Below are 27,045 nucleotides of genomic sequence, written 5' to 3' on the forward strand. Positions count from 1 at the left end.
ATTTTTTTTATAAGATTTAAAATAGCTTGGCTTGAACTTATTAGCATTGAAGTCTATTATGACATCACAAAAGTAATTAAAATTCTCTCCAGAGTTGCCAGTTCCGAAAAATTGGGCCAGTGTTGTTCTAAAAGTGCAAAAGAAATAACCAATTTTGGGGTTTCTCATTCAAAATAGACTACATTAATCTTACAATATATGATCTAAAACAAATATTGATTTATAAATTTACATTAATTTGACTAGTAGGCTACCATTGATAAACGTTTTTGTTTGCATTACCGTGTATGAAATTTTAAGGTAGTTTCACCAAGTTTTTAATGGTTGCCTAACTAGGTCGGTAGTTTTAAGAACGTTTGATAACACTAGCATAGCACTTTTCATGTCGGAAGTTAAATAATCTACTACAGTATTTATTTCAATAAAGCGTAAAAATAGGCTATTTGTAGACTAATTAGATTTGGTCAAAAACTGTGGCCCCTTTGAAAATTTTGAAAAATCAATGGCCCCCGATTTTTTTTCTACCATTTAAAAAAATTAAGAAACGTCATCTTATATTATTATTTTTGAAACAATCGAGAACTAAAGACCATTTCATAAAGATTTAGGCAAAATGTAGCCTACTAGTGTTTTTATTGAATTTTAATTTATTTATTTTGTAATATAGTGTTAGAGTGGACTTAGAGATGGAAAAATTTGAAAAATCATAATTTTTTTTAATTCATCATCTCTAAATCGATAAATTTAAAAAAAAAATATTTTTCAAAGTTTTCCATGGCCCCCTTGAAAAAGGCTCATGGCCCCCAGGTTGGGAACCCCTGGGTTAACCCTTTCAAGGTTGGGGGGGGGCTGTCAATTCAACTTTTTTGTATCAAAATTTGTATCTCTAAAACCACTGAGGCTGCGACTATGAGACTTCTTGACTTTTCCTAACTTTTATTCACCTCTATTGAGTTGAAATTTTGAGCGAATAAAGGTTATAAATTGAGAGATATAAGGCATTTCTCAGCACATCCTCTGAAATATTTCATATTCTATTGATCAAAATTTTCCCACCAGCTAGATGAAAGTAATTAATTTGGCCTCGTTAATCAAATGATTCGTTAATCAAATGATTCAAATTGAGATTATGTAAAAAAAAATTAATCACAACATTGCAATGCATGTTCATTACTCTACCAAAAAATACCAAATAACCCAAACGTCATAAGTCACCTCAACATTTCAACGTATATGAGCAGTTCTAAAACTCATATAGTTTTAATTTTCGGATATGTTCAGCGTAAATAATTTTACAAAGTGAATCCCAAGTTTTGAAACCGTGCTTTAAAAAATAACAGAGATATCACTCCTAAAGCATAAGAAGAATCGACAGCCCCCCCCCAAACTGAGCAAGACTCCAGAGAGCCCAACCTTCTAAGGGTTAAATGATCAAATTATTCTAACAATGCAAAAGTACACAAAATTTTGTAATTATATAGCCTATGTGGTAAGCCTGCAATATTGAAACGTCTTTCTAACTCTTTAGTATAAATTGTTTTTATTTATAACAACTTATCTCCGATGGATAGGAAAAACCTAGAACATCACACAACTAAGGCGAAAAAGCCATGTCTATTGAGTCCTGTCTTTGTCATGAGTTACCAAGGGGGGGACTTATATACCAGTCCCAGGTATACAAGTCCCCCCCCACCCCCCTTGGTAACTCATGACAAAGACAGGACTCAATAGACATGGCTCTTTCGCCTTAGTTGTGTGATGTTCTAGGCGTTACCCGATGGATATAGCAGATAGCTTAATAACAAGGTGTTACCAGATCCTCACCAGTATATTTTCCCAATTTTGCGCCAAATGTTTCAACATCAGTTTTATTATTTATGTCTCTAAAAATATTTTTAGGCACGATAGCCTAAAACATTTTCAATTTTTAGAAAAGGTCTTCACTGCTTAGGACAATGTTTTTTTGCTGAGAATGACTCATTGTCGATGCGAATAATATCGTAGCAAACCTTTAGTCCTTTACCAAGTTTTCTAAATTTTCCCAATCTCCATTTTATTTTCCCAAAAGCTTTCAAAGTTTCCCACATTGCAAACAAATTGTCTTATCTGGCAACTCTGGCATATTCAAATTTATCTTTGAAGAACGTTTGCTGAACAGATATGTCCACTTTTTCAAGTGCAAGCTAGTAAACAATAGCTCCTTTTAACCCGGGGCTTGGATGTTTTCCGAGAGTGCTAGATTCTGAATAACATGTATTAATCACAATTTCATCGAGATAGAAATATTGCGTTTGCATCCAATCCGATTTTTTTTTCTCATTCAAGACTACAGTTTTGGTAGAAAACTAACTCCTTTGTTGATGAATTTACTTTGGTAACATCTTTTTCTTTAAGATAATTTTTTGTGTTTTTTCAGAGATGTTTTTCTAAAGCCCTGACCTCAAGGTAGCCAGATGTTTTTTTTTATAATTTCCAGCCCAATTGCTACTGAAAAGTAGCCCAATCTTCACAAGACATGAAACAATCAATCAATGGTTTATTTGTCAGTAATTTACTAGTAATCTACTTTATAAACAAACGCAAAGTATGACAAATGCGTGCAAAATATAGTCAGAATCGAAAAAAAATGGTGAAAATGGAACGAAACCACACGAAAGAAAAGCGTGACTGCTTACATTTTCCAAAACTCTAAAACAAAACTAGCCCAATTCTGTGGAACTGGCAATCTTGCCTGGCCTCATTGGTAGCAGGCTCAAATCAAACTTTCAACATGCTTATGTTATAGCATGTCATTGCTGGGTTTATTGATGCTAATTGACGTATTTCTACTTTTTATTTCATTTATGACAGAACATATATGTTGTTTCTTTTTATTATTTTATTTTTAAAATGTTTTTTAAACATAAAAATGCGTTGCAGTAATAAGAAATGTGTGCTTTAGTGGGAAAACATAATATGCCTACCGGTTTCAAACTTTGCTTTAATTTGCCTTGTTTTTAAACTTTGCAATTCTATCCTCAACAAACAGGCAACGATGACTTCGTTAAAAAATTTCAAAGTCAGATAGTGATCGTGTAATAGTGTTGCTTCCACTTCAAAGCTCTGCTGAAAACACTTGTTTTATTTAGCAAAGAAAGAGAGCGTGATTTAGCAGTTAATTTGAAATTACCGTTTAGATGGTAGCCTATGTCATAAACATTTTTTTTTACTATTTACTTGAACTCCAGGTGCTCAAACTTTTTGCTCTTGTTCACTCGTGAAATATCCACTTGGCTCAATAATGAGCAAAAATCAAAGTTTATTAAAGTCTACACTTTGCTACTTTTCATTCATTCCATAGTTACTATCGCCGTCATTGCTAAAACGTTTGTTGTCGGTTGTTGCCTCTAACAATACATCTATTTTATTAATCTACGCTACGTATTTTTAATTTGTTAATTTATTAGATCCAATGTAATAATTAGGCTATTTCTTCACACTTTTGTAGGTTCACATGCGTGGTTCTTCCCGATCTGATCACCACAAAGGCGAAGAACACGCAGGTAGCTGAACTATTCTTTGTTGCACCATCCAAATACACACCATAAACAAAGTTATTTTTCTGTGTTTTAGGGGGGAGGGGCGATCATCCCATTTTCCCCCCATCTAGATCTGCTACTGACACCATCTCACTTTGTGATGTAAATGAACGCTTTAAACGTGAAGACGTTTTTTGTTGATTTTAGAATTTCCAGCAGTTGATCGAGTTGGAAATGGCGCTAGTCTTGGAAAAGATCACGATTCTACTTGGACTTAATTTTGCTGCAAGGTGAGGAAATCTTAGTGGTGTTGTGGCGACAGCTATCTGGCTACACAACATAAAATGATTTTCCGCATAGTCTTGGTGATGGCTGTAGTCTACAGCAGGGGTGTGCAACCTTTATTACAGGAGGGCAGATATTAATAACTGGGTGAAACCGCGGGCCGCACGTTTATTTAACATATGATTTCTAGTAGTTGCAGGCACAAACAAATAGTTTTTTGTTATTCATGTTATTCTTATGGCATTATTAGGAGTTATCTTCTTGCAGAATTAATAAGTTAAGACGCATAAATTTCTGAAGAAAACTGCTATTCAAATTTGTTGTCACACCGACTTTAAACGAGTTCAGTAAGAAATTTGCAGCTGGCTTCTTTTCCCGACGACTTTTCCCGACGACTTTAATAGAAGTGCAATCGCAATTCGAAGTCCGTTTTTCAAGTGTTCGTCTGTCAGAACCGATTGATAGGGAGATTTCATGACGCCCATTTTAGAAAAAAATTGTTCGCACAGATACGTTGAGCCAAAAAGTGCCATTTTTGAAGCCATGGATTTTTTCAAATGTAGAAAGTCATCTTAGTTGAGATGTTTTCGGTAAAAATCGCCAAAATTCATTTCTAAATACTTTGCTTTCACATCCGTTTTCTCTTGAAGATCAATTAGTTCAAGTTACATCTGCTGGTGCTTTGTCAATGTCTGTGTTGAATGGCGAAGCAAATATACCAAACAAATGTTCATGAGATTTAAGTCATTGAAGTCCTTGAAACGAGCCAAAAAATTCATACAACAATTTTTCAAGTTGATCTGCAAATTCAGTTTTCTTCTCAGGATGCATTCCATAGTCTCTCAAAGTTGGAAAGTGTAAAAGATTTCCTGCCTGTACGTGAGCTTTCCAAAGTCGTAATTTGTTCATAATGCCTTTTACGTGACCATACATTTTACGTTCCAAATAATTAAATACAGTGGATTAGCGGTGGCCGTTGGGAGATTTCTAAAATGGTTAACAGAAGGTGCGAAATCTATAATAATCCACTCCACAATGAATTGTTCACACGTACCAGACTAAACTAAACTATAAACACGTTTCGCGGGCCGCACACAATTCAAAACTGGCACATCTTCGCGAGCCTCACAATTTTTCTTCGCGGGCCGCACGTTGCACACCCCTGTTCTACAGCATCTATATAAGATCCACCGATAATATAAGCTAGTATACTCAAAGACAATGATAATTTGCTTGTATGAAGGCAATCCCATATGATGTGTATCGGCACCTAACTCTCTTACGACAAGGTGCGGATGTATCATAAAATCATGTTGTTGCATTTTCATTAACCAATTTGAAAAGCTTAATTAGGAATTTAAATTAAGTTACTATTGCAGACGGTTATTCGATGCGAAGGGCAAAGAGATATTCTCGCTGAAGACTTTGAAGCGAGACCAGATCGTGTATGCTTCTACCGGGGAGCCATGGATAGATCCAAGAGTCACCAAGTCAGAAGTGCAACGGCGGCGCCTGTTGGCTAAACTAACTCATGACGTATTCTTGATGCAAGCTTATTGCGATCTCAGAAACCCGATAGGTAGGCCTAAGCGCTACTGGAGCTTTGTTTTTGTTTGGGTCTGTTCTGTGAGAATAATGTTGTGTAGAAGCCACATGGTAAGTTTTGAGTGGTTGTGACGGATTTGCGTAATTGTCCGCTAAGTTTTGCATACTGAATACTGAAAAGTTTGGGTGTTCATCAGAACAATTATCGTTTCTAGCACTAGTTGCTACGTTCATCTGATGAAATTGAAAGTAAAATTAACAACAAACAAGATGATTTATTGCTTCACTGACGTTTCGCGCACCATGACAATGCGCATCCTCAGCGAATAACATACAAAATAAAATTTCACCAGGTTATATACTGCAGTGCGATTGAAGGCAAGAAAAAATAAAACACGCAATATTTTAAAAATTGGCCAATGATGTGTTAGCGGTTACTTTCCACGTTAAATTACGTAAAAACTTCCAACAATAGACATAAAAATTCGAAGCGGTGACGACCAACAGAAAAAGTGCGATTGAAGGCAAGAGAAATAGAACACAATGTTTTAAAGATTGGCTAATGATGTGCGGTTACTTTCGACGTTACTTTCGACGCACTGCAGTATATAACCTGGTGAAATTTTATTTTGTATGTTATTCGCTCTGAGGATGCGCATTGTCATGGAGCGCGAAACGTCAGTGAAGCAATAAACCATCTTTCCATTTCATCAGATGAACGTAGCAACTAGTGCTAGAAACAAGTTTTGCATAGTGACTTTTGTCCTGGTACTGATCTTTTGTTTGTATAAAATAAAATGCTTTTCATTGTAATAGTGGTACAGTGATAATAAAGCATAAAATAGCCTTATCAGTTCAAACCAAACTTGCCATCTCTACCTTACAGTAGCGGACAGAATTGAAAGAAGCGGTGATCAAAAGTGCCTTAGTAACAAAGTTTCCATTTTTTCTGTATTGCTTTCAGATAATAATTTGATAATGATAATTTTTGTCGTTGCAGGACTGCCCATTCGTATTTTTAGTATAGCGTAATAAGTAGGCCTACAGGAAACTTCATAAGAGTCTTTTTTGCAGATCTAGTGATAGAAGCGGAAAAAGGCATCCAAGTCGATTCCAGATTGGTTTTGCGCAAATGCTCCATCAGCCAAGAAAAGAGGAATGCGATTACAAAAGGTAATCGTTCTTTTTTGTACTTCATCACTCTTTTCCTTCGTTAATAACATTGTTCATTTTAATAATGTTACGAAGCTCAAACATAAAGTGTTTTGCTGGAACTCTAAGCTGGGAAAAGTATTGAACACTTGATAATGGAATTCTCTGCACAACTCGCTAGTCGCTGCCGAGTGGTTTTATTTTGTTGGTTTGTTCTCGTACTCTATTTTAAACATTATCAGTACTGTTGCATTCCGACAAAAAAAAATTGAAATAGTAACGATTGTAGAAAATAGTTTAGGGAAGTAACTTAGTTTTGTCGAAGTAAACATTGCAACTTTATCTTTATAGTATAATATTATTTCAAACTGGTTTTGTAGAAGAAGCAAAGCAGATTCACAAAGAAGACCGTGCATCGAGTGAAAGTTCAGAGGAGAGCTATCTCTGTGATGACGATTCAAAGTAAGCTGTGGCTCGTAATCTAGTCGGTGAAGTCAATTCATCTGAAAAAGTTTACGAGTATTCAATGCGAGTAACTTTCCAGACAGCAAATTAATCGTGTTTTTTATATTAATTCAACGTAAGCAGACGTTGAATCAATGTAAAAAAGATTAATTTTCTGTCTGGGTTAGTAAGTCTGTACCGGTAGGCCTACTTGTATTTGCCAAAGTACTTTTGCATCCACAGAAGCGCCCATGAAAAGGCCCACTTGAACAGCGACAAGAAATATCAGGCGAAAAAATATTCTTGGCAACAAGAAAGCAAAGACAAAGTGGAGGAGCAAGAAATCAAAACCTCTCCTAAACGGTAACAATTCATGGAGTCACTAATCCAACTTAAATACGGCTTTCTGATCAATTTCATGTTGTTTATGTATTTTCTGTTTCAAAGCTAAAATTTTGATTTTAGCTTTGAACCAGTTGGCAGTCTGCAGCCATTATTCACTTTTTATGAGTCAGGTTTGTTTCAAAAGAATGCAAAGATGTTGCATCTTTGATATTGTTAATTTATTGAGACATGTTTTAATGGCAGAAAAAAGAAGACTTTGAAACACAAAAAAGGAAATCCAAATCAAAAATTCACTTTCTGCGATGGCTTTATTAGCCCAGTGTCAGATCCAAGTCTAGCGTTTGGTGTTGTCGGTCTTGATCTTGACAATTTATCAGGCAACGTTGAAGTTGTGCTGTGTCGAAAGTCAGCCTCAGACCCAGGTTAGTATCAAATTTAGCAAGTTCGCTTCAATTCATAACTTTATGATACAAAGTAGTTTCACCATTTCATTAAACTACAGTATTTTTAGTGAAAGATCTTTTTTTGTTGCCCACTTCTCGAAAGGCATATTGTCGACCGTTCTTTCCTTTTCGGAAATTGAAAGATGAGGAGGTTTATTGGACCGATGTGGTAATTCAATAGCAAACCTGCTTTGAAGGAAGATTCTTTCACATTATGTGAAACCGATTGTCAGAAAAAATAGACCGAAGCTTTTGCAAATTCGCTGCTTTTGCATCAGCGCTAGGTACGCTATTTAGTTAGGTGATCGAAAAAAAATCGTCCGTAATTCAACCCTGCCTTTGGTTTTTTGACAATTGACACATGTCGCACGATCACACGAGAAACTTAAATTTGTAAAGCAAATATTGCAATCTGCTGTTCTGCAACGCTTTTATTTGTATACGGTAATACAATTTATGTAGAGAGGTAAGTTTTTAGACCATAAACAGACAACACTACATTTAACATTATAAAGACAAAAAAATAAGCGAACGTTTTCGGCTAGTCATACAACCCTTTTGAAGCCTATAAGAAAAATATTTTGAAAGAAATACTAAAGAATCATACAGTATCACAGCAAAAAATATGGTCAAATCTAAATATATTTTTTGACCATATTTTTTGCTGTGATACTGTATGATTCTTTAGCATTTCTTTCAAAATATTTTTCTTACAGGCTTCAAAAGGGCTGTATGACTAGCCGAAAACTTTCGCTCTTTTTATAATGTTAAATGTACTGTAGTGTTGTTGCTGGGTTATGTCTGCTTATGGCTTTTATTTGTATAACCGAATCTTCACAAAACCATTCACAGTTCAACAATGGAAGTTGACTGAAGACGGTTTTATCAGCTTGAAATGCAGCAATAAAGTGGTTTTGGGAGTCGCCATGCCAACTTACAGATTTGGTCAAGAGGAAAACCTCAGTTATGAAAACGCTGTAGTCACCGTACAAAACCTAAAGTAAGCTATTCATTCGCTTTCTCATCAACATGCATTGAATGGACATTAAGCAGGTGCTGTATCGTGCTCTATCAATCATCAATAAACAAGAAAACAAAATGCAAGATAATTTCACAAGTAGTAAATAACATCGACCAGGTTTGGAAACTTGTGTAATTTATCGATAAATCTTTTGTACCAAGAGAACCGTGTTGGTATGTCAGTGCATTGAAGTACAAGTAGAACTCGGTTAATCCGGATTCGATTTGACCGGCGATTCCATCCGGATTAGGCGAAGGTCCGGATTAACCGATGACGGTTCTATCAAGCCTGACGTTACCTAGATAGAAGGGTATCGGCAGTGCCGGATTAAGGGTCTGCTGGCCTGTAGGCACATTTTATAAGTGGCCCAAAAATCAGGGTTGCCAAGTAAAAAAATTAGAATTACCAGTGTTGCCAAATCATTGTCACAAAGGTCGTTGTTGCAACTATAGCACAGGGTAGCCTACCGTGCAAAAACTTGGTCACATGCCTAACTAAATAACAACTTTGCGCGTTTTTGCGATTGAATTCATCTGGAAAAACAGAGTTATTAAGATAATTACTTATTAGTTTAGAAAATAATTATTTTGAAAACATGACTAAATTTCTACTGATTTTAAAGTGACCTGGATTTTTGACTGGCCTGTAGGCACGTGCCTACTTTGCCTAATGGTTAATCCGGCACTGGGTATCGGTAAATATCACCGAAATTGAACGCATTAGTGTGGTCATCCGCCAATTCCGAGACCCGCGATCACCACATTAGCGACCCAGTGATAGAGTTCTTTTCAAATGCAGTATGCATGTAAAATGAATGTATTTGTAGACTCTGTGTCTAACGCAAGAACACACTGGCAAAAGTTACATCTTCAGACATGCGTGTCGGAATAATCTGTAGTCACTCAAAACTTTTGAAAACAGCTACCGAAGACGAGTTTCTATGGAAAACTTACAAAAAATCGGGCAAATCCAGATAAAGCAATAGAGAAAGCGCAACTTTTGTCCGGAATAGGCGAAGATCCGGATTAAATAATCCGGATAATCCAAAGCTGTTTCTCAAGAAAAAGATTACAAATCATTTGCACTTCCAGTTTTATCCGGATTAGGCGAAGATCCGGATTAACCGAATCCGGATTAACAGAGTTCTACTGTAGTAGTTTTCTATTTGAGTTTTTAACATTTCGGAACTAAATAATAGACAGCGCATCAACCAAAATGTCTACCTACACATTCAAAATAAACAAGCGAACTACAATAATGTAGCGCAAACACAAGACGATGTATTGTAATTAAGGCTATTCATTTCTAAGTGCTGAATATCATGGCATCAATTGCAGACAACAAATGTACGGACGTGCCAATCAAAAGTGGTTCTTCGATCCTATGTTGAGCGCGATCGTGCCGTTTCATTCCAGCACAACCGACAAAGAAATAACTGCAGCAAATCACGTACGTTGGTTTTCCAATCTTTGTTTTCTGCCTGACAGTATTTTGATTTTATGCGCTGTTTTCGGTAGTAACGGTGTCAATTTTCATTCTCTGCTACCTTATATATATAACGAAACCACACGATTTTATTTTCAATGCCTTTACCGTGTAATTTCAACAGATCTTTAAAAATGACAGTGCATGTCCAATGACTATAGGCTATGTTTTATTATTTTCTGGCTTCTTACAATCATCATCATCTAAAATTCTAAATTCGGTTTGTTCCCACGTCTGAGTTTGGCCGATAGTTTCCTTGCTGCGATTGTGTTTAAATTTATACCAAAAATAATTTGATTAGATTAAATTAAAAAAAATGAACTACAGTGTTTGATTAACATTAGCTTGTGGTTACTGAGTATCCAATTCTCGTGGCAAAATGGAACCTAGTTGATAAACGATGTTCTTCGCATTGGTAGGCTAGATTTATGTAACTCAAAGCATTGTATGTAATTGTAGCCTACTTCAAATTTCCTTTACTTGATCACTTCCCACCAGGTGTCGGTGTGTAGTCACGTGGTGACAGGTTCCGAGATCTTGTGTCAGGATGGTTTTATCATTGACGTGCCATCCGATGTGCCTGTCGTCGTCTGCTCTTCTTGTGCGAAAGTCATCAGAAGTCAATACCAGTTGATTAAAGTCCCAGACAAGATGGCGTTTGTTTGCGCGATGGGCAACGCAAGGAAGCACGGTGCGTGTTATTTGACTTTGTTGTCTATTGCTGCTTTGTGGCGTCATCAATATATGTTTTTTTTGGCCGCAGCGGAGTTTTGTTTCCCCAAAGGCGCGAAAGCTTTAAATTACAAAAAACGGCGTTTGCCTTTCATCTGATCAAATTTCAAGGCACTAGCTCAATAAGTCGTCATTAGATCCTTGGGATGTGCAGTTGTGCACTGTGCACTGCTGTGCAGACTCAATCTGTATTCGATTTGATAATTATTTATTTTTATATCTCAGGAATCAGACAAAGAGGAAGCTTCGCTTGTTTAAATGGAAAAGTTGACCTATCAACTTATGAAGCCGTCACAACTCTACAGCATTGGTTATCTCAGCTTGAGAAATTGAGACAGGAAACTAGTCTGCGTCTTCTCACACGCGAGATACAATCCAGCACACCCATTCAGGCGTGTCGAGTAGTAGCCATGCGGAACGGTGAAGGAAGATTAAGAACTGGGGAACTAATAGTCGGAACTAGTGTGTCTGGGGTCAGTTTTGTATAAAATACTGAATGTTTATTTGTCTTAGCGGACAATCCAGTGTGTATGCACCTTATTTAATTAACCCTATTCAACAAACGAAACTCTTTAAAATGTCAATGCTAATGGAAATCATGGGCTCTAGTTAAACAACTCTGCACTACACTGGTTTGCAGTCACCACTGAAGATCTTCGCCGAAGATCTTGCCTGATCTGAATTGTTTGAATACCTGATTCTAAGCAATCTGACATAAGCTCTGGAAGCAGAATTGCGTTTTCTACTGTTTTGAGGAACTTAAACTATGTCATTGCCTTTTGCATGTCGAAAATGTTGTTTCCTATATCTACATAACCATTCATAAAGTATGTTATTACTTTTACTTAGCTTCTAGTTTTCATTTATATCAGCCATCGTGATCTTCGTTTTGTCCATTTTCATAGATTCTGGAGCAATGCACACAACGACTATCGATGGGAACGGCAGCTAGACGCCTGTACACCAGCGATGGAATGCATATCTTGCACATGGAACAACTTATTGAATGGGCAACTCGAAATTATTACAGCATGTTAAAAGTAATTACTAATGAATAATGATATTCATACTTTCAATTTAATTAAAATAATTCTCTCGGTTTTTAATTAACTTTTCAGTCCTTATGACCTGCTCATTCCATTGCTGTTATTGCGTAGTCAGTTGGCTTGAAAATATCTTCAGTTTATTCCTTGGTGAAAATAACTTGGGTTTTATTAGTGAAGCTTATGCGTTGTCTTCCTAGAGCGCGTTTTTTTTTCATAAAACGCGACTAGTGCAAGTTTTGCTTTCACGTAACGTGTCCAAAAGTGTTTTTATTGTGTAAAATTTGAAGAGAATTTCATTGAAATTAGGCCGGAAATTTAAGTCCTTCAGTTGTTAACTTTCGAACCTGGCTTCACACAGGATCATCCAGCAGGATTACTGGATGGGAAGAATGAATTTGAACGTGGCGAGCCTGAAGGTATCACTGTTGCCACGGACAACCAGAAACACGACGAAGGTAACGTTACAATTTTATTGCTTTTGGGTGATAGAAAGCCTATAAACGTGAATATTGAAAGACTGGATTTATTGTATAACAATTTATTGTTTAATTAGGAAACAACTCAAGAGAAGGGACGCCAGATCATAATGCCGCTGAGGCTGGAATCAAAGTTACAGCTTCGGACCTTGCTAAAAAGCTGCGACCTCCTTCTGGTAGGCGATCGGCCAGTAGGCCTCGTGCTGTACAAAAGCAAGAGTAAGTATAATAACGCTAGGATCAGTTATTAATTTTTAGAACAACGTTATGTAACCAGTCCCTTACCACAAGAGTATATAGGCTAACTAAAGACAGGAGGGCAAAGTCCTCCGAAGAAACGTACCTTTCACTTATGATTTGTATCATTTGCATAAAGATGTAACCAGTGTCCCCTATACGGCTGTGCTTCTCTCTGAATAATCTGGTTACGCCGCTAGGTGGAGCACTTTAAAACAGCAGTTTATAACTTTATGAGAATAGATTGTCGGAATCTTTACCTTTGGACTGATAAAGCGTATTTGCAAAGTTAATTCTGACAGTATCGCTTACTGACACTTCAAACCGGTTACGCAGTCTAGTTCACTGAGATTAACAAAGTTTTTCCGCTTGTTACTGTCTGTGAATTATTCTATCAACTCGGTGCAGTTAAAAATTTAAAAACCGTTGCACAGCAAGCACACACCCTGATATTGTCGTTTCGATTGTATAAAAGTCGGAGCTTGACCAACTGTTCTCAGAAAAGTGATAACTGATGTGATTATAACTTACCGAAACTACCGAGACTGCCGTCTAGCCGAGCCGTGAGAGCTTTGGTATGACGCTCGAAAAACTATCGGTTTGACACCGCTAAAGTGCATTCCGTTGCGTCTTTACCAGGACACTTAAAGGCATTCCTCAAGATAGACAGAAAATTAGCTTCCTTGCCTTCCCGTCCACAATTTAAATATTCTACTAGCGGGCGTAAGCCCAAGTATAATCTATGAAAAAACAGATAGAAACTGTGTCTTATTGCTACATTGGTGCAGATGTTTTATCAAGATGGCGTATAGTGTTGCAAAAGTAAAAGTATTGTGAGGTATAAACCCAAGTTTATGATGAAATTGCGTTTCAGAATGCAAGAAGTCCCTCTTTCCATCATCCTTCGTAACCCGATCGAGGTCTGGGTGTCCTGCGGTGAGAACTTCATCCCTCCAGCAACAGCAGAGAAACTGTACGAAGTCAGCTTGAAAGCGCAAGTGAACCGCAACGAAGCCAACCTTGTTCTGGACACTGAAAAACATATGCTTCGGCACATGCAGGGTAAACACTAGACTAACTTTTTAACTTGTGTTGATTTCTTGATATGCATAACGCTTTCTGCTTGTTCAATGGTGTTGGTCTTTTTATAGTGTCATTTGATAATAGTAAATTTGTAACTAAAATTAGTAACTAGGAAGTTAGTAACATTGTACAGTACTTTATAGTTATACCGGTAATGTACGTATTTTTACGAAAATAGCTGATGGCCTATGTTGTTTATTTATGTGACTATTTGGGCAGTTACAGACTACATATGAAGAATGCTCTCTTGTGTACGATTTTGTAATTCAAAATTCTGTGTAGCCTAAGTGACGCATTAACCTATATTATTATAACGTCACAATAAAATTAAATGTGCGTGTTTCAACTGGGATCTTTTTTGTTGATGCACATAAAAAAATCTTTGTTGATAAAAATCCCATCACAAGCCTAATTGCTTAAAATTTATGCAGTTACGATGAGATTTTAATCATACTGCAGATGGCAATATGCAAATTCTATTTTGTATATCATTCTATCCTTGTCTGCTACATTTTCACCACAGTCTGTTCATCAAAATTTACATTAGTGTAAAAAAAAACACTAGATCAAAACGAAAAACGTAAACGACCTAAGTCCAAACCAAAACAATTTTAATTTGGCTTTAACGATTAATTCAGCTTTCATCTAATTAGGTCGCAGATATAAACAAATGTCACCAAGAAGTCTCATTGCTACAAAACTCCCTCAAAATCCGATCTTGGTCGAAGGAGGATGGCAAGAAACTACTAAAGATGAAGTAAGTTTCTCGTAGGACCACTGATCATAAGGAGACCCAATGCTACATTTCACCGGCTTTTAAACCAAACAGTTACTGTTGGAACACGAAAAGTAATGATCGCTTTATGACGTCGCCTAGTGAAGTAATGGTCAGCTGGTTGGAAAACCTTGTTGCTTACGGCACTTGCAAACACAGAAGTGTCATTGTTGGCAGGGACTGAATAGTAGCCTAAAGGGAATTAGCACAAGAAGTTAGAAATACAAGCGGCCCTGTTGTTACCAAACTATGTCTTTCAAAGGTTTTAACTATTTATAGCCTACACGACAGTGATGGCCTAACCGGATCGTAGTCAAGCGGCCCACCGGAAAAGTTTTTCAATTCCCGTTTGCTTTATCCGCCTCTGATTGTAGAAGGTCTGGGTGTAGTAGGATACAATGAGTTTTACGATCAACCTTCTATTACTTTTCACTTTCCTTAAGCCTCAAAACCATGTTTTTCACTTTTCTCTAGCGATATGTCGTAACCGCAATTGCACCTCACAGGCGGTAAAATTGGAGAAAGTCCACAAGCTGGAAGAGCATCTCGTAGAAAGTCGTTCTACCCACATACCTCCAAAAACACAAGGAATCAACTTCGACCGGGAATTGTACAGACAAGCTAACAGGGTAATTGTTCCACAGTCGTCTGCCGATAGGCTGCATTTTTGTCAAAAATATCTGATTTCTGTAGGCTAATTCTGACTTCCACGTTGTCTAAAAGTGGAAAATTGTCTTGTAAATGTTTTCTGGACGTTCTAAAATCAGCTGTCCGGTTACAGAAACGAGTTATGGTTTATCCAAACGGTGAATCGTCTCAAAAAGCCGTGTATGTCTGGGGAGAATCAATATCTGAAATTTTGGCTGATGCCACTGTGCGTCTCAACATGCAACGTCCAGCCAAAATGCTCTACAATCAAGACGAAACAAGAGTGACGTCATTTGAGTTCATCGAACGTGATTGTCTGATCTGCGTGACAAGCGGTGATTCGTTGCGAGGAAGACGTAAGTTGTATTACGCAGATGACTGTTTGACAATCAAATCTAGGCTATTAGCCTATCTATTTTATCAATTGCGCCCAGAAAGTGTTTAATTCTTTGTGAAAACGACCTTCGACCAGTTTTTGGTTCAAAGGAAACAGTTTGTTTTGTAGTTGAAATATTAGCATTTACCTAGACTTGTAACTGTAAGCGATTTTTTTTTAAAAGAATTAATCGATTTGCTAAGATGTGACAACCAATTATTTCCTTTGTTGTGTGTTGCTTTGTAGCGAAGCAGAGCAACGTGGCCATGAAAGCGAATTGGGCCAGAACCAGGAAACAGCATGGTCCAGAGGCGACTGAATTTTCAGTCAAAGATTATCTTTCGAAAGATCACTTTACAAGTGTGGATCCGTTTGGTCCGCCTTCCCTCGCCGCCGGGTCTCTTGCTTTGAATTCTCCGCACAACTTATAGATCGATTGAGTTTCCACCTCAGTTTGACAATGCAGCTAGGCTACAACTACAATTCAACAAGTTTTTTATTGAATTTTTTTGAAATGCAAAAAAGGAAAATGTTTTCACTCGTTGAAAAATTTGACTTGTTTCCACTAAAATTCTTCTCCAAAGTAAGTTGGATATAATAATTTTGTTTAACTTACAGGCTAGTGCTGTAAACAACTCATCAGCTAACCTAATTTTCTTTGTTTTGCCCATTATGTTCCAAGCAGAAAACCAGCAATAGCGAAACCCAATATCAAAGTCAGAAAATCACTGTTGATTCCAAATGTTGGGGTCGATTCAAAATAGCGTTGATTCCAAGCGCTGCTTTCATTTACACCATAATAAAAAAAGGTACCAATAGTCTACAATAATCTAGGCTGTATAGGCTACTATAGCCTACTAGGCCTTGCGTAACAATGCACCTGTTTGTTGTTATTTTATAGAAGTAGGGAAGCGTTGTGTAGGCTTATGTATGATTGTATTGCATCATAATTTTATATGCTATTCGACATTCGTAGTTTCTTTGTAATTTAAAACTTTTACGATCGTGCTGTGTTGAACTAGCAATAACTTGAACAATCCGCGACGTTGGTCTGTGTGCGATGCCACTAGTGCCCAATAAAAACTTTTACTGCAGTTTACGGGAGCTTGCGCCTTTTTGCAGAAGTAGACTATGTGTGAATTGCGTACAATCGTTTTGTTTTTTAGCAAGTCTTTACTGTAGACCGATTTTTGTCATAAATTGAAAAACTGTTACTAGGCTACGTATTTAGGCCTATCATTGCAATGCACTGTGCTCATTCTTATCTCTTATTTTTATGGAGCTTTGATTAGGCTACGTTGTTTTTGTTCATAAAATATTTGAATAATATTAAATAAAAAAAAAGTTGCAGTTAATATAATATATAGCCTACCTGCAACTTTCCCTGTAAGTATGGTACAGAATAGGCTATTATGAGGTTAGAACAAAACTGCGAGGTAGGCTGCAGATAGGCTAAGTGAAGTAACATTTAGTCGGCTACAGTAGCCTATGTTTCGAGAGTGGTGTAAGGAGCTATCCATAAACGACGCCCGCAGTCAAGGGGAGCATGCACATTTTTCTATGACACAGTGAATAGATTTTGCGACATAGGGGAGGGGAGGTTGTGTTTTTGCAATTTTATGAGGACGTCTTTATATGGACAGTCCCTAATTTTAAAGGGTTGTTAATAAAAAAATACGCTACCCATCCACTAGGTCAGGGCTTCTAAAACTGTGAGTCGCAAAAAATTAGATGCGTTGTTGTCATTGTCACAATATTTCATCGTTTTCCAGACCGCTTTCGTTATCGGTGTTGCTACTCCTTCGCCCTGGAGTTACATAGAAATTTCTTTTCTGAAATGGGGTCGTAGAGCAAGAAAGTTTGAGAAGCCCTGCGCCAGGTAGTTCGTAAATGGAGAGCTGTTCTATAAACGGGTGTGAGGCAGGGATGGAGGAACCATTTTAAAAGTAGGTGGGCCCAAAAGCGTAGCAGTCAAAGTTAATCAAACTTCTGGGGGGCTTCGCCCCCCATAACATTGTTGCATTCCTAATAGGGGAGAGTTGGGCCGGTGGGGCACGTTGGGCCACCCATATATCTTGCGATACACAATCACTGCATGTCACGTGATGGCGTCATGTGATGCCTAATAATATACATACAAATTAACTACATCTGAAAAAAATACAATGGTTAACTAAATCTATAAACAGAAAAAGACAAAATGCAATGCAGTTACCTTTGATTCTCGTGGAGCCTATATCGTTGAGTTTGAGCTAGTCAGAAGTACTGTGCAGTTTTTGTCTTTTTCTGATTATAGATTTAGTTAACCATTGTATTTTTTTCAGATGTAGTTAATTTGTATGTATATTATTCTTGAAGAGGACATCTTGTGATGTCGAAAACGTTCGATACTTAATTTGTTGCGTAGTTTTATGTTTATGTAAATGTAATAAACTTGAAGATGTTAAACTTGATCACGTTGCTCGGCTTCGTATGCCTATGGTTCTATAAGATGTTGTGATCAATTACAAGACTTATAACCAAGCATGGAGGTCATAGTTGGTGATTGTTAACGATGCATGACCGTGTGTAATTTAAACCAGTCATCTCACCTACGCAGCATCGCGTCAGTTCAAAATTCCCAAAGCTATATTGTTAAGACATGTCAATAATAGGCTACCAATAAATATGCTACACAAGGGTCAACAACCATTGGTCGACAACTTGATATTCCCGAAAATATTAAAGATCGACAGGTCAAACATGTTTTGAAAATGGAGTCAAGATTTTATGGCTTAAAGGGTCATAAACAGAAAACTTGCATATGACATTGCGTCTGCCAATAATATCAATACCCGCTTCAACAGTGAAAAGGTCTGGCTAGAAAAGATTGGCTGAAGGGATTCTTGAACCGTCATCCAGAAATTTCATTGCGAAGACCTCAAGCAACTTCAGTTCAAATTACATAGGCTACCGTACTCCAATGGTCCAAAATACACACCATATGTGTAATTTAGACCAGTTATGAACATTTTTTATTGCTTAATTTTTCTGTATTTTTTTATTGTACCTACGTGGTTTATATTTTCTACACTGGTTTGCAAGTACCTAGACTGTATCTGGGTGAAAAATAATAGCCTACATATCGACTGCAAGTTGGCTGAGTTGTGCTTATTTTTCTTTAAGGGGTTCAAAATACACATCTTTCCCCTATCTTTATAAATTCATACTTTAACAAAATCAGTCAGTTTATAGGCCGACTTGAGTACAGTAAATAAGATTGCAGTCGTTAATAAGTAGTACGTAGCACAAGTTCGTGAGTAGTAAGCCTATACGTATAGTAGGCTACTAACAACGTTCAATCCGAAATAATCGTCAATGTTGTGACAATAAAAACAGTCACGGACCAAGTTCATTCATATAATAAATTTTTAGTTTTTTCGTGAAAGTTTTAATACTCGTAGCCCCAGCTACTTCTGAAGGTAAATCATTCCATATTTTTGGGCCTAAAAATTTCAAACTGCCTTGACCCTTTCTTGAGCTGACACTACGTAGCCTAAGTGAAAGTTATTTTTTTGAGAAGCTCTCGTGCCATGGCAATGCACCTCAGTAATTTCCTGAAAGTAAGGTTCAAAGTAGTCAGGTAATAGCATATTTTTAAATTTAAAGACAAATTTAGAAATTTCTAGTTATTAATTACCAACAACGTTCAAAGCACTAATTAGCTCTCTGGCTGAGTGCTAGAAGGGTCACACATGGCCAGGTGGCCATGGGTCACAATTTGACGGTAGCCATTTAAACGTAGCTTCTGATTGATTCATGCCTCACAAACTCTTATAGAAGTTGTTATTTAAAAGTGGCTACCATGGAAAGAGACCTCAAATTTAGTTTTGACGATGACGTTATAAAAATGATGACGTCATCTTAAATTTTTAAACTTGCGTTATTGCTATAATGATTTATTAAAGGGCAAGAAATTAGCTCATTAATTTGTAAAACAAGACAGGAAAATTAATAGGCTATATTGAGTTATTGCTACTTCCTATCCCTGTCAAATTGCAAGAGTGAAAACAATTGAACTGCGCAAATAAGAACGAACACTCACTCTGAAAGAAAAAATGTTGCTGTAATATCGATAGGCTACAACCGTTTTCAAAACAGACTAAATTTTCTGCATAAATTACAAGGTATCAAATAAAAAGGCAGGGTATCCCATTATCTCAGAGCAAAATGGTTGTTATTTTTCGGATTTCTCACGGTCAAAATTATGGAAAACGCGAGATGCGAGAAACTAAAAAACTTGATTTATTTTTATTTTTAAACAAGTCTAATCTCATGAATTATAACAATTATGTAAATTTTGTAAACTAGTGAGATGTCGAACCATCATGGTAAGATTGATTTTCCCAAATAACTGGACAGTTTTGCCCAAATCAGAGACGTTTTTTCTTTCAGCGAAGGAACGACAGCTCCTCCCATCTCTTACGGCAATGGATCCAAGATGTCTGATTTGTTTGTTGAAATAGAGTAATTAGAAGTTATCATGTCCGTTTTTCCCTGCCTATGATTAACAAGAACACCTCACCTATTGGAGTGAAACAATGGGACGTTTACAAAAATATCTTGGGCCTTTCAACAAGCTTCGGGGTACCTGAAACGATCTCGGGCCCTGGTCAAAAAGAACTTACTGAACCACCCATGCCAACGCTCCTACCAACCGAACCTCATTAAAATTTAGGGCAAGTTTTTATTGACCTAAAAGTTCAAACAAATTGACTTTAAAATTCAAAAAAAAAATGCTACACCAACGAAAAAAAAATTAAATCAATGAATAAATACTGAAATGTTCAACAAAATATGTTACGTTCATATGAAAGTTGTATAAGCAGGCAACTAACTCCACAACGAATATCACGTTCACCAAGAACAAGAGTGGAAAGGTGACATAATGTTAAATTCAGCACTATTGTCGAAGGGGCGCCACTGTGCAATCCACGGCACACCTTTCAGTGTCTTGCCAAAGACACAGCCACATGCTCTTGAGCGGTGTCGAATCGGCGCTTAATTAACTTTCTGGTCTTTCAATGTTTATTATTCTAGAAATGTCGTCAATGTTTTTAGTTAAAGGGCGGGTAAACCCGAATTAACTTTTTGCGAGTTTTTTGTTTCAGCGTGATGTCATTGTGTACAACATGCGTTTTAGCAAAAAAAAAATCCAAATTTTGTTGCCCTCGTCTCGCTAAGGCCGCTTTTGTTTGATACCCGTTTGCGAGGTCTCGTTGCGCATCGAGCTGTGATACTGTTCGCTGTAACGTCACAAGGTACATATAGTTGTGGCCAAAAGTTTAAGACCAGACTTGATTTATGACGATTTTTGCATTACTTCAAAATACTGCATCAGATATTGTTTTAGTTGCATCATCTTATATCTGATGCAGTATTTTGAAGTAATGCAAAAATCGTCATAAATCAAGTCTGGTCTTAAACTTTTGGCCACAACTATATGTACCTTGTGACGTCACAGCGAACAGCATCACAGCTTGATGCGCAACGAGACCTCGCAAACGGGTATCAAACAAAAGCGGCCTTAGCGAGACGAGGGCAACAAAATTTGGATTTTTTTTATTGCTAAAACGCATGTTGTACACAATGACATCACGCTGAAACAAAAAACTCGCAAAGTTAATTTGGGTTTCCCCGCCCTTTAAGATGCTAAACGGAGCACAAGTCGAGATTGGTGAACAAAAACTTGTTAAAGTATCAGTTTTTCTCAAACATTTGGACTGGGCGTGTCAATTACTCTTAAACTGATGACATCCAAAGTGGCTCTCTGTGACCTTTGCAGTGTGTGTATTATTTCGTTGTTTTGGATATGGACAGCTTTGTCTGACGAAATAAATAATAATTACATAAAATTTACTTTATTGACCTAAAATTGACTTTTTATTGACCTATCAAATTAAGATTTTGAAACTTACTCCTTGTGTCCAGAACTCTTACTTAACCCCTATACCAGGGGTTCTTAAACTTTTTGAGCCGCGCCCCCCTTTGACGTGCCATCCAAACTTGCGCCCCACCAAACTACAAAATTAGCAAACATTAAAGTGTAATGACTACAGGAATTTATATTTAGCTTTTATCAATGTGAGGGATGTAATTGTTTTTCGGAAACCAAAAGTTTAATTCGAGGCTTTGTAGCTGTTAATGCCTCAGATCGGCTTCACAATCAATAAGTTTGTTTCGATGTTTTGTTTTTATGTTCAAAAGTGTAGAAAAGCCACTTTCGTACAGATAAGTGGACGAAAACGGAAGAAGTGTGCGTATCGCCACGCTACCCACTCCCTTGTATATGTGCAAATATTTAACCCAAAAATCAGTTAGTGGCATTGCTTCATAATCATCTTTTGCAGTGGAGTTACACTTTATTTCCAAGAATTCCTCTTACAAACCATCGGGAAGAATGTCTTCGTTAACACGAAAGGGATTTCTTGTCATCTTCCATTCTGGAAGGTCGGTGTCACTCAAGTCTGGGAAATAGCGTTCGAATTCTTGTTTCAAAAGCTGAAGGTGAGCCTCCACTTCAGCCTTAAGCTCACCTTCTAGTTCAAGTTGCTTTTTGTCAAGTGCAGTATCTAGGTTGGGAAATGAAGCTGCATTTCCTATTTGTATTCGGCGGTGCCGCAACCCCAGCTTTGCCACAAATGCTCGAATGGAATCATAGCTATTAATCCGGTTAGTATTTCTGCCCTACAAGAGCAGATTTAAGTTATTGAGGGCCTCGAAAATGTCCACGAGGTATGCCAACTCCAGCTGAAACTTCTCTGATGAAAATGGCAGGAGGAGATCTTGCTTCCCATGAGCTTCCAAAAATAGCATCAGTTCATCTCTCATTTCATACACGCGGGCTAACATATTACCTTTCGATAACCAACGAACAGATGTATGCAGGGCCGGATTTAGCTGATGGGGGGCCCGGGGCACTTTTAGATCGAGGGGCCCCCGTGCAAAAAAATTATACCATCTCTGCGTCTACAGTAGCATCAGTCCAGTACTGCACAGCATTTTGCACAAACTTTAAAGACCAAAAGGAAAAAAATAACACAAAATCCCAATTTTTCCACATAGGGGGGCCCTTCAAAAGTCGGGGGGCCCGGGGCAACTGCCCCCCCCCTAAATCCGGGCCTGGATGTATGGAAGAGGAGAGTCTCATGGTTCGAATCCATATCCTTGCACAGCTTGGTAAACAGTCTCGTATTGACAGCACTGGTTTTGACGAAGTTGACGGCTCGTATGATTACTGTAAGCTCTGGCAAGACTACAACCTACCGGCACTAGACTAAATTAAACTATTTCATTACGACCCCAAAATTTCATTACGCGACGTTTAGTCAAATAGTTTGGCATCGCTCGCGCCCCCCAAGAGGGGCACGCTCCCCAGTTTAAGAATCGCTGCATACTGTAATTACTGTTCTATAAAGTTACTGTGCAATAAGTTATATACTTGACTTTACTTGCCCAAGTCATTATGCTTCCGCGTTCGACATCGCGTAATTATTGATAACGAAACAAAAGTGAATTTTGTGATAAAAGAGCATTGTGTAAATTCTGACTAACATTTAATATTGAAGTGATTCACAACCGTAAAAAAATTTAATCAACAGTAATTTGAGTTACTAAAACCGAAAAAAATTACACCTTTATTGTTTACTTATTTTATTACACTAAAATGTTGACCGATGGGGCGCCGAAATTGAATTTGCCTAGAGTACGAAATAGCCTGATTGCAGCTATTATACTGTAACATCAAAGTACCGGTACTCAATCTTCTGGACGGATTTAATAAAATGTTAAAGGTGATACAATAACCTATAGTTTAACATGGGCCATTGGGCCAACCAATGGATAGTATATGTTGAAAAAGGAGTAACGGTGTGGGCATGTGCTATGAAAGTATAGTGACTGGACAAAGATGCTTTATGAAACGTCTCATGAACTAAATGAGGAAAGAATGACCAAAGCTAAATTGAAAAAATACCTATGGAAAATAAGGAAATGTGTGATGTTGGAGAAACGGGATGTGGATGAGCGTTCTCCGTGAAGAGGGTATGATATGAAACAGGCCGGACGAGAAAATAAGCAGGAAAGTTTCAATTATTGCATTGTTTTCAAAACTTGTTATTTAACGATAGCTTGAATGACGATAAAGCATGTGCGGCAATCCAGCAGTGAGCAAAGTATTGATTAGGGTCGTGGGGCAAAGCATTTTAAATATTTCTTTAGGAGCAAAAACTATATATACAACCTTTACTACTGTACGCTCGGGCTGCATCAGTTTGTGGTCAGCTACAACAAGGGAAAATATTCATTTTAATATCTGTGCTCATATTATCTCTCAGACATTTGAATGAAAATTGTAGACACTAAATAAACATTCAAAGTTCAACATTCAAGTTTGAGGGGATCAAAAGCCAATATTCACAAAAGTCATAATGAAGCCAGAGCTTTGCATCGGTTTACAATTTACATCATTGGCTTTGTATGAAGTAAAATATTTTGCATATAAAAACTAATTTAAACATTAGCAATACACTGGTGGAAAGCAAAGCTTCAATTTAATAAAAATTGACAGATATATGCACAATGCACTACTATGTAAGCAAATGAATGCCTAAAAATAAGTCACACATGCAACTAGTTTTCCGAATTGAGAACACAGCTACTACCCAGACAGCAAAGCAATCTCTTTTTTTACATTGACGTTATATCAACGTCTGCAGACGTTGAATCAATGTAAAAAATAACATTGATTTGGTGTCAGGTTATTATTAAATATGACAATCGGATGTAGTGATAGTTCAAAACCGTACATCATATTGCAGCAATAAGACGTATGCGACTAGCCGACTAGTAATGCGTTCATCACCCATAAGTTACTATAGCATTGAATACATCAATTGCAGCTGGTGCAGGAAATTACAGTGTACATATATATAATTTTCACTAAATTGGAAATGGTTCACCAGTAAGACGCACCACAGGTATAGACAACAAAGTCATGGAAATTTTCTTATTTTTACTTTTACAAAATTAAAACCGGATTCTAAGCAAGGAGTTTCATTTCTGATAAAAGTTCAAACTTTTCACTCACTGGTTTGGAGAAGGTTGCTATGCGATTCGGTTGAGAAAAACTATCATGTTATTACTCACACAGACTGGATCTTTTGTCGATTTCTGTGCAACGATTGCACGCACGAAGCTAAGGACATGCGACGGTCAATAAATAAAATTCGTTGCATGATAAGAAAAAAACAAGTGGAGTAGACATCAAATTATCATTTTTACTGTTTCCAAACTATGACTCGGTCGAGTCAGCTGCGAACAAATTACGATGGCCAATGAAGCCGTTAGCAATGAAACAACAACACTAAGCTTCCACAAATTAACTTTTCTCGGCAAAAGAAAAAAATGAAAATCAAAGTTAGTACTTGGGATGGAAATAGCATTGTTTGGTGACTGTGAGTCAGCATTGTTTTGTGATTGTGAGTCTGCATTTTCGGTATGATCTGGTAAGGTGCTAGAAGTATTTTCTGCCAAAGAATCAAATGGCCTTTCGATGATGTTTGGTTGTTCTGTTGAAGCATTAGACTCAGGGTTTTGTGGGGGATTATTATTATTTTGAGAACCATCTCGGGAATCATTGTTATTCTGTGTAGCTCTTCGAAGACGATCTTGCTGAAGGACCGCCATCATTTGCCTTCGAATAGCTGGTATTTCATAGTGATGAAGAAAATACAACATTGAGTGGAAAATGAATAACCAGGAAGTAAACAAAGCAAGTTTGCTGTATTGTCCATTGAATTTATAATTGTAAATGTAAAACGAAAAGTGGTAGAGGAAAAAGAACCGGGCCCAATGGCGCCGACCTATAACGGTGTGAAGACAAATTACATCAAACTGGTCCGCTCCCCAAATAAGTAATATGACATAAAATGCGACAGCAGAATCATGAAAAAACTCTGTCATAATTTCTTCCATGCCGACTAGAGCAAGTATTATTGTCAACATCGGTGCTGCAGGAAATACTAACCTAATGTCGGTATCAAGAATTCGCAACACTTCCATCATGAACATGAAGATTTGATGGTAAGAATAACGCAACAGCATCGATACTATCAAAGTAAAAATTATCATCACAGAAAAAGCAATCACGCCAGAGACGTGGTTCACCCAGATAGATACAAAGCGGAAATATTCTCCTGTGACTGGGTTTCGTAAATAACCTTGAGATTTGTCATTTTCTGCAAGCATTTTGATACTTGACATTAAAAAGTCATCGTAGCCCAGAAATGTTTTTAGCATATATCGCTTCAAGCCACTACCAAAGCATTCATCAACATCAGGGTTTAAATTTACAACTAAAATCGGAATAGCAAGTCTCTGTCTTGCTGCTGTGGACAGTCGAAGATACCCAAATTCTTTGCTGTATTCAATAATGTAATAATCACGAATTGGTGACAATTCAAATGGGTCATACAGTGGAGTTTCTATAAAATTTGGGTAAGACATTTCTTTAGACAGTTTGGCATTGCTGTCATCATGATATTCCACACTGACATCAGAAAGTAGTGATAGTAACTGCGATGAAAGCGACGTTTTTATGTTTTGAATCACTTCATCTTTCACAATAGGACACGTTGGCTTTAACAAATGAAAAGTATGCAAAGCAGTTAAGTTACTGTTGTTTGGACATTGACCTTTCAAATCAGTCACCAAAGAAAAAATGTTTGAGTTGTTTACAAGCAGCTGTTTCCATATTTTGTAACTGGTAATGTCTTCTTCTGTTAATGGTGTCGAAAACCGGAAGACTATGTCATACGGAGTAGCTTGAACTGATAAAGATGAAAAAGTTGGCTCTTTCATGAAGAAAAGCTTGTATGGAGGAGCGCTTTTATTGTGGGAAACCTGAACACGTAAAATGCCATTCTCTGGCCACACTTTTTTCACATGGTCTAGACATTTTCCAGAATTTTGTACGAAGGTGACATGTATATAAGATAAAACAAGTAACATTAGCAGTGCATTGGCAAGGGAGAAGAACTCTATCAACCTTCTTGCCGTATATTTAAAATATGAAGCATAACGCAAAGTTAAATTTAAAAACAAATAATGCATAAAGACTCCTTGTCGATCATGCATATTACGGCGATGATTTCGTTGACGATTTCTTGCTTGAGTAACTGTAGCAAAGTTATATTCCGGACCAACATTTGCATTATCTGCCATTGTAGCTTATATAACTAATAAAACCTTTATAAAAATAAGATTGCATTTTCAAGAGTACTGTATTAACAAACCCAACATAACTACTAGATCAGCCCACTGAGTGCAGGCCAGAACAGCAGATACAATAAGAGATAGTATTAGCAGTATTGAGCAACATTTCCACCCATGGCAC

The 27,045-nt window shown here is 37.2% G+C and overlaps 2 protein-coding genes across 2 annotated transcripts in view; one reads left to right on the plus strand and one right to left on the minus strand.

Moving 5' to 3' along the window:
• LOC145776702 (doublecortin domain-containing protein 1-like) overlaps nt 1-16,710 on the plus strand; it is a 42,528-nt gene extending 25,818 nt beyond the window's left edge. The window contains exons 23-41 of the mRNA XM_082587935.1: nt 3,488-3,542; nt 3,726-3,808; nt 5,183-5,382; nt 6,423-6,521; nt 6,881-6,962; nt 7,188-7,307; nt 7,533-7,711; nt 8,585-8,732; nt 10,091-10,202; nt 10,737-10,929; nt 11,196-11,443; nt 11,876-12,010; nt 12,375-12,471; nt 12,570-12,711; nt 13,604-13,791; nt 14,466-14,569; nt 15,094-15,216; nt 15,369-15,591; nt 15,858-16,710. Coding sequence (XP_082444061.1) covers nt 3,488-3,542; nt 3,726-3,808; nt 5,183-5,382; nt 6,423-6,521; nt 6,881-6,962; nt 7,188-7,307; nt 7,533-7,711; nt 8,585-8,732; nt 10,091-10,202; nt 10,737-10,929; nt 11,196-11,443; nt 11,876-12,010; nt 12,375-12,471; nt 12,570-12,711; nt 13,604-13,791; nt 14,466-14,569; nt 15,094-15,216; nt 15,369-15,591; nt 15,858-16,042 — 2,716 coding nt within the window. The 3' untranslated portion in view covers nt 16,043-16,710. The remainder of the gene's footprint in view (nt 1-3,487; nt 3,543-3,725; nt 3,809-5,182; nt 5,383-6,422; nt 6,522-6,880; nt 6,963-7,187; nt 7,308-7,532; nt 7,712-8,584; nt 8,733-10,090; nt 10,203-10,736; nt 10,930-11,195; nt 11,444-11,875; nt 12,011-12,374; nt 12,472-12,569; nt 12,712-13,603; nt 13,792-14,465; nt 14,570-15,093; nt 15,217-15,368; nt 15,592-15,857) is intronic.
• Nucleotides 16,711-23,292: 6,582 nt separating this feature from the next.
• LOC145770959 (membralin-like) lies at nt 23,293-26,891 on the minus strand. Its single transcript, XM_082582703.1, has one exon. The coding sequence runs from the start codon at nt 26,871-26,873 to the stop codon at nt 24,915-24,917; it is 1,959 nt and encodes a 652-aa protein (XP_082438829.1). The 5' UTR covers nt 26,874-26,891; the 3' UTR covers nt 23,293-24,914.
• Nucleotides 26,892-27,045: the final 154 nt, after the last annotated feature.

Source organism: Aplidium turbinatum, chromosome 1 (genome assembly GCF_918807975.1).
Source record: "Aplidium turbinatum chromosome 1, kaAplTurb1.1, whole genome shotgun sequence".
Classification (NCBI taxonomy): domain Eukaryota; kingdom Metazoa; phylum Chordata; class Ascidiacea; order Aplousobranchia; family Polyclinidae; genus Aplidium; species Aplidium turbinatum.

Excerpts from the sequence above, each read along its gene's own strand:
- LOC145770959 (XM_082582703.1), bottom strand. The coding sequence starts at position 26,873 with ATGGCAGATAATGCAAATGTTGGTCCGGAATATAACTTTGCTACAGTT.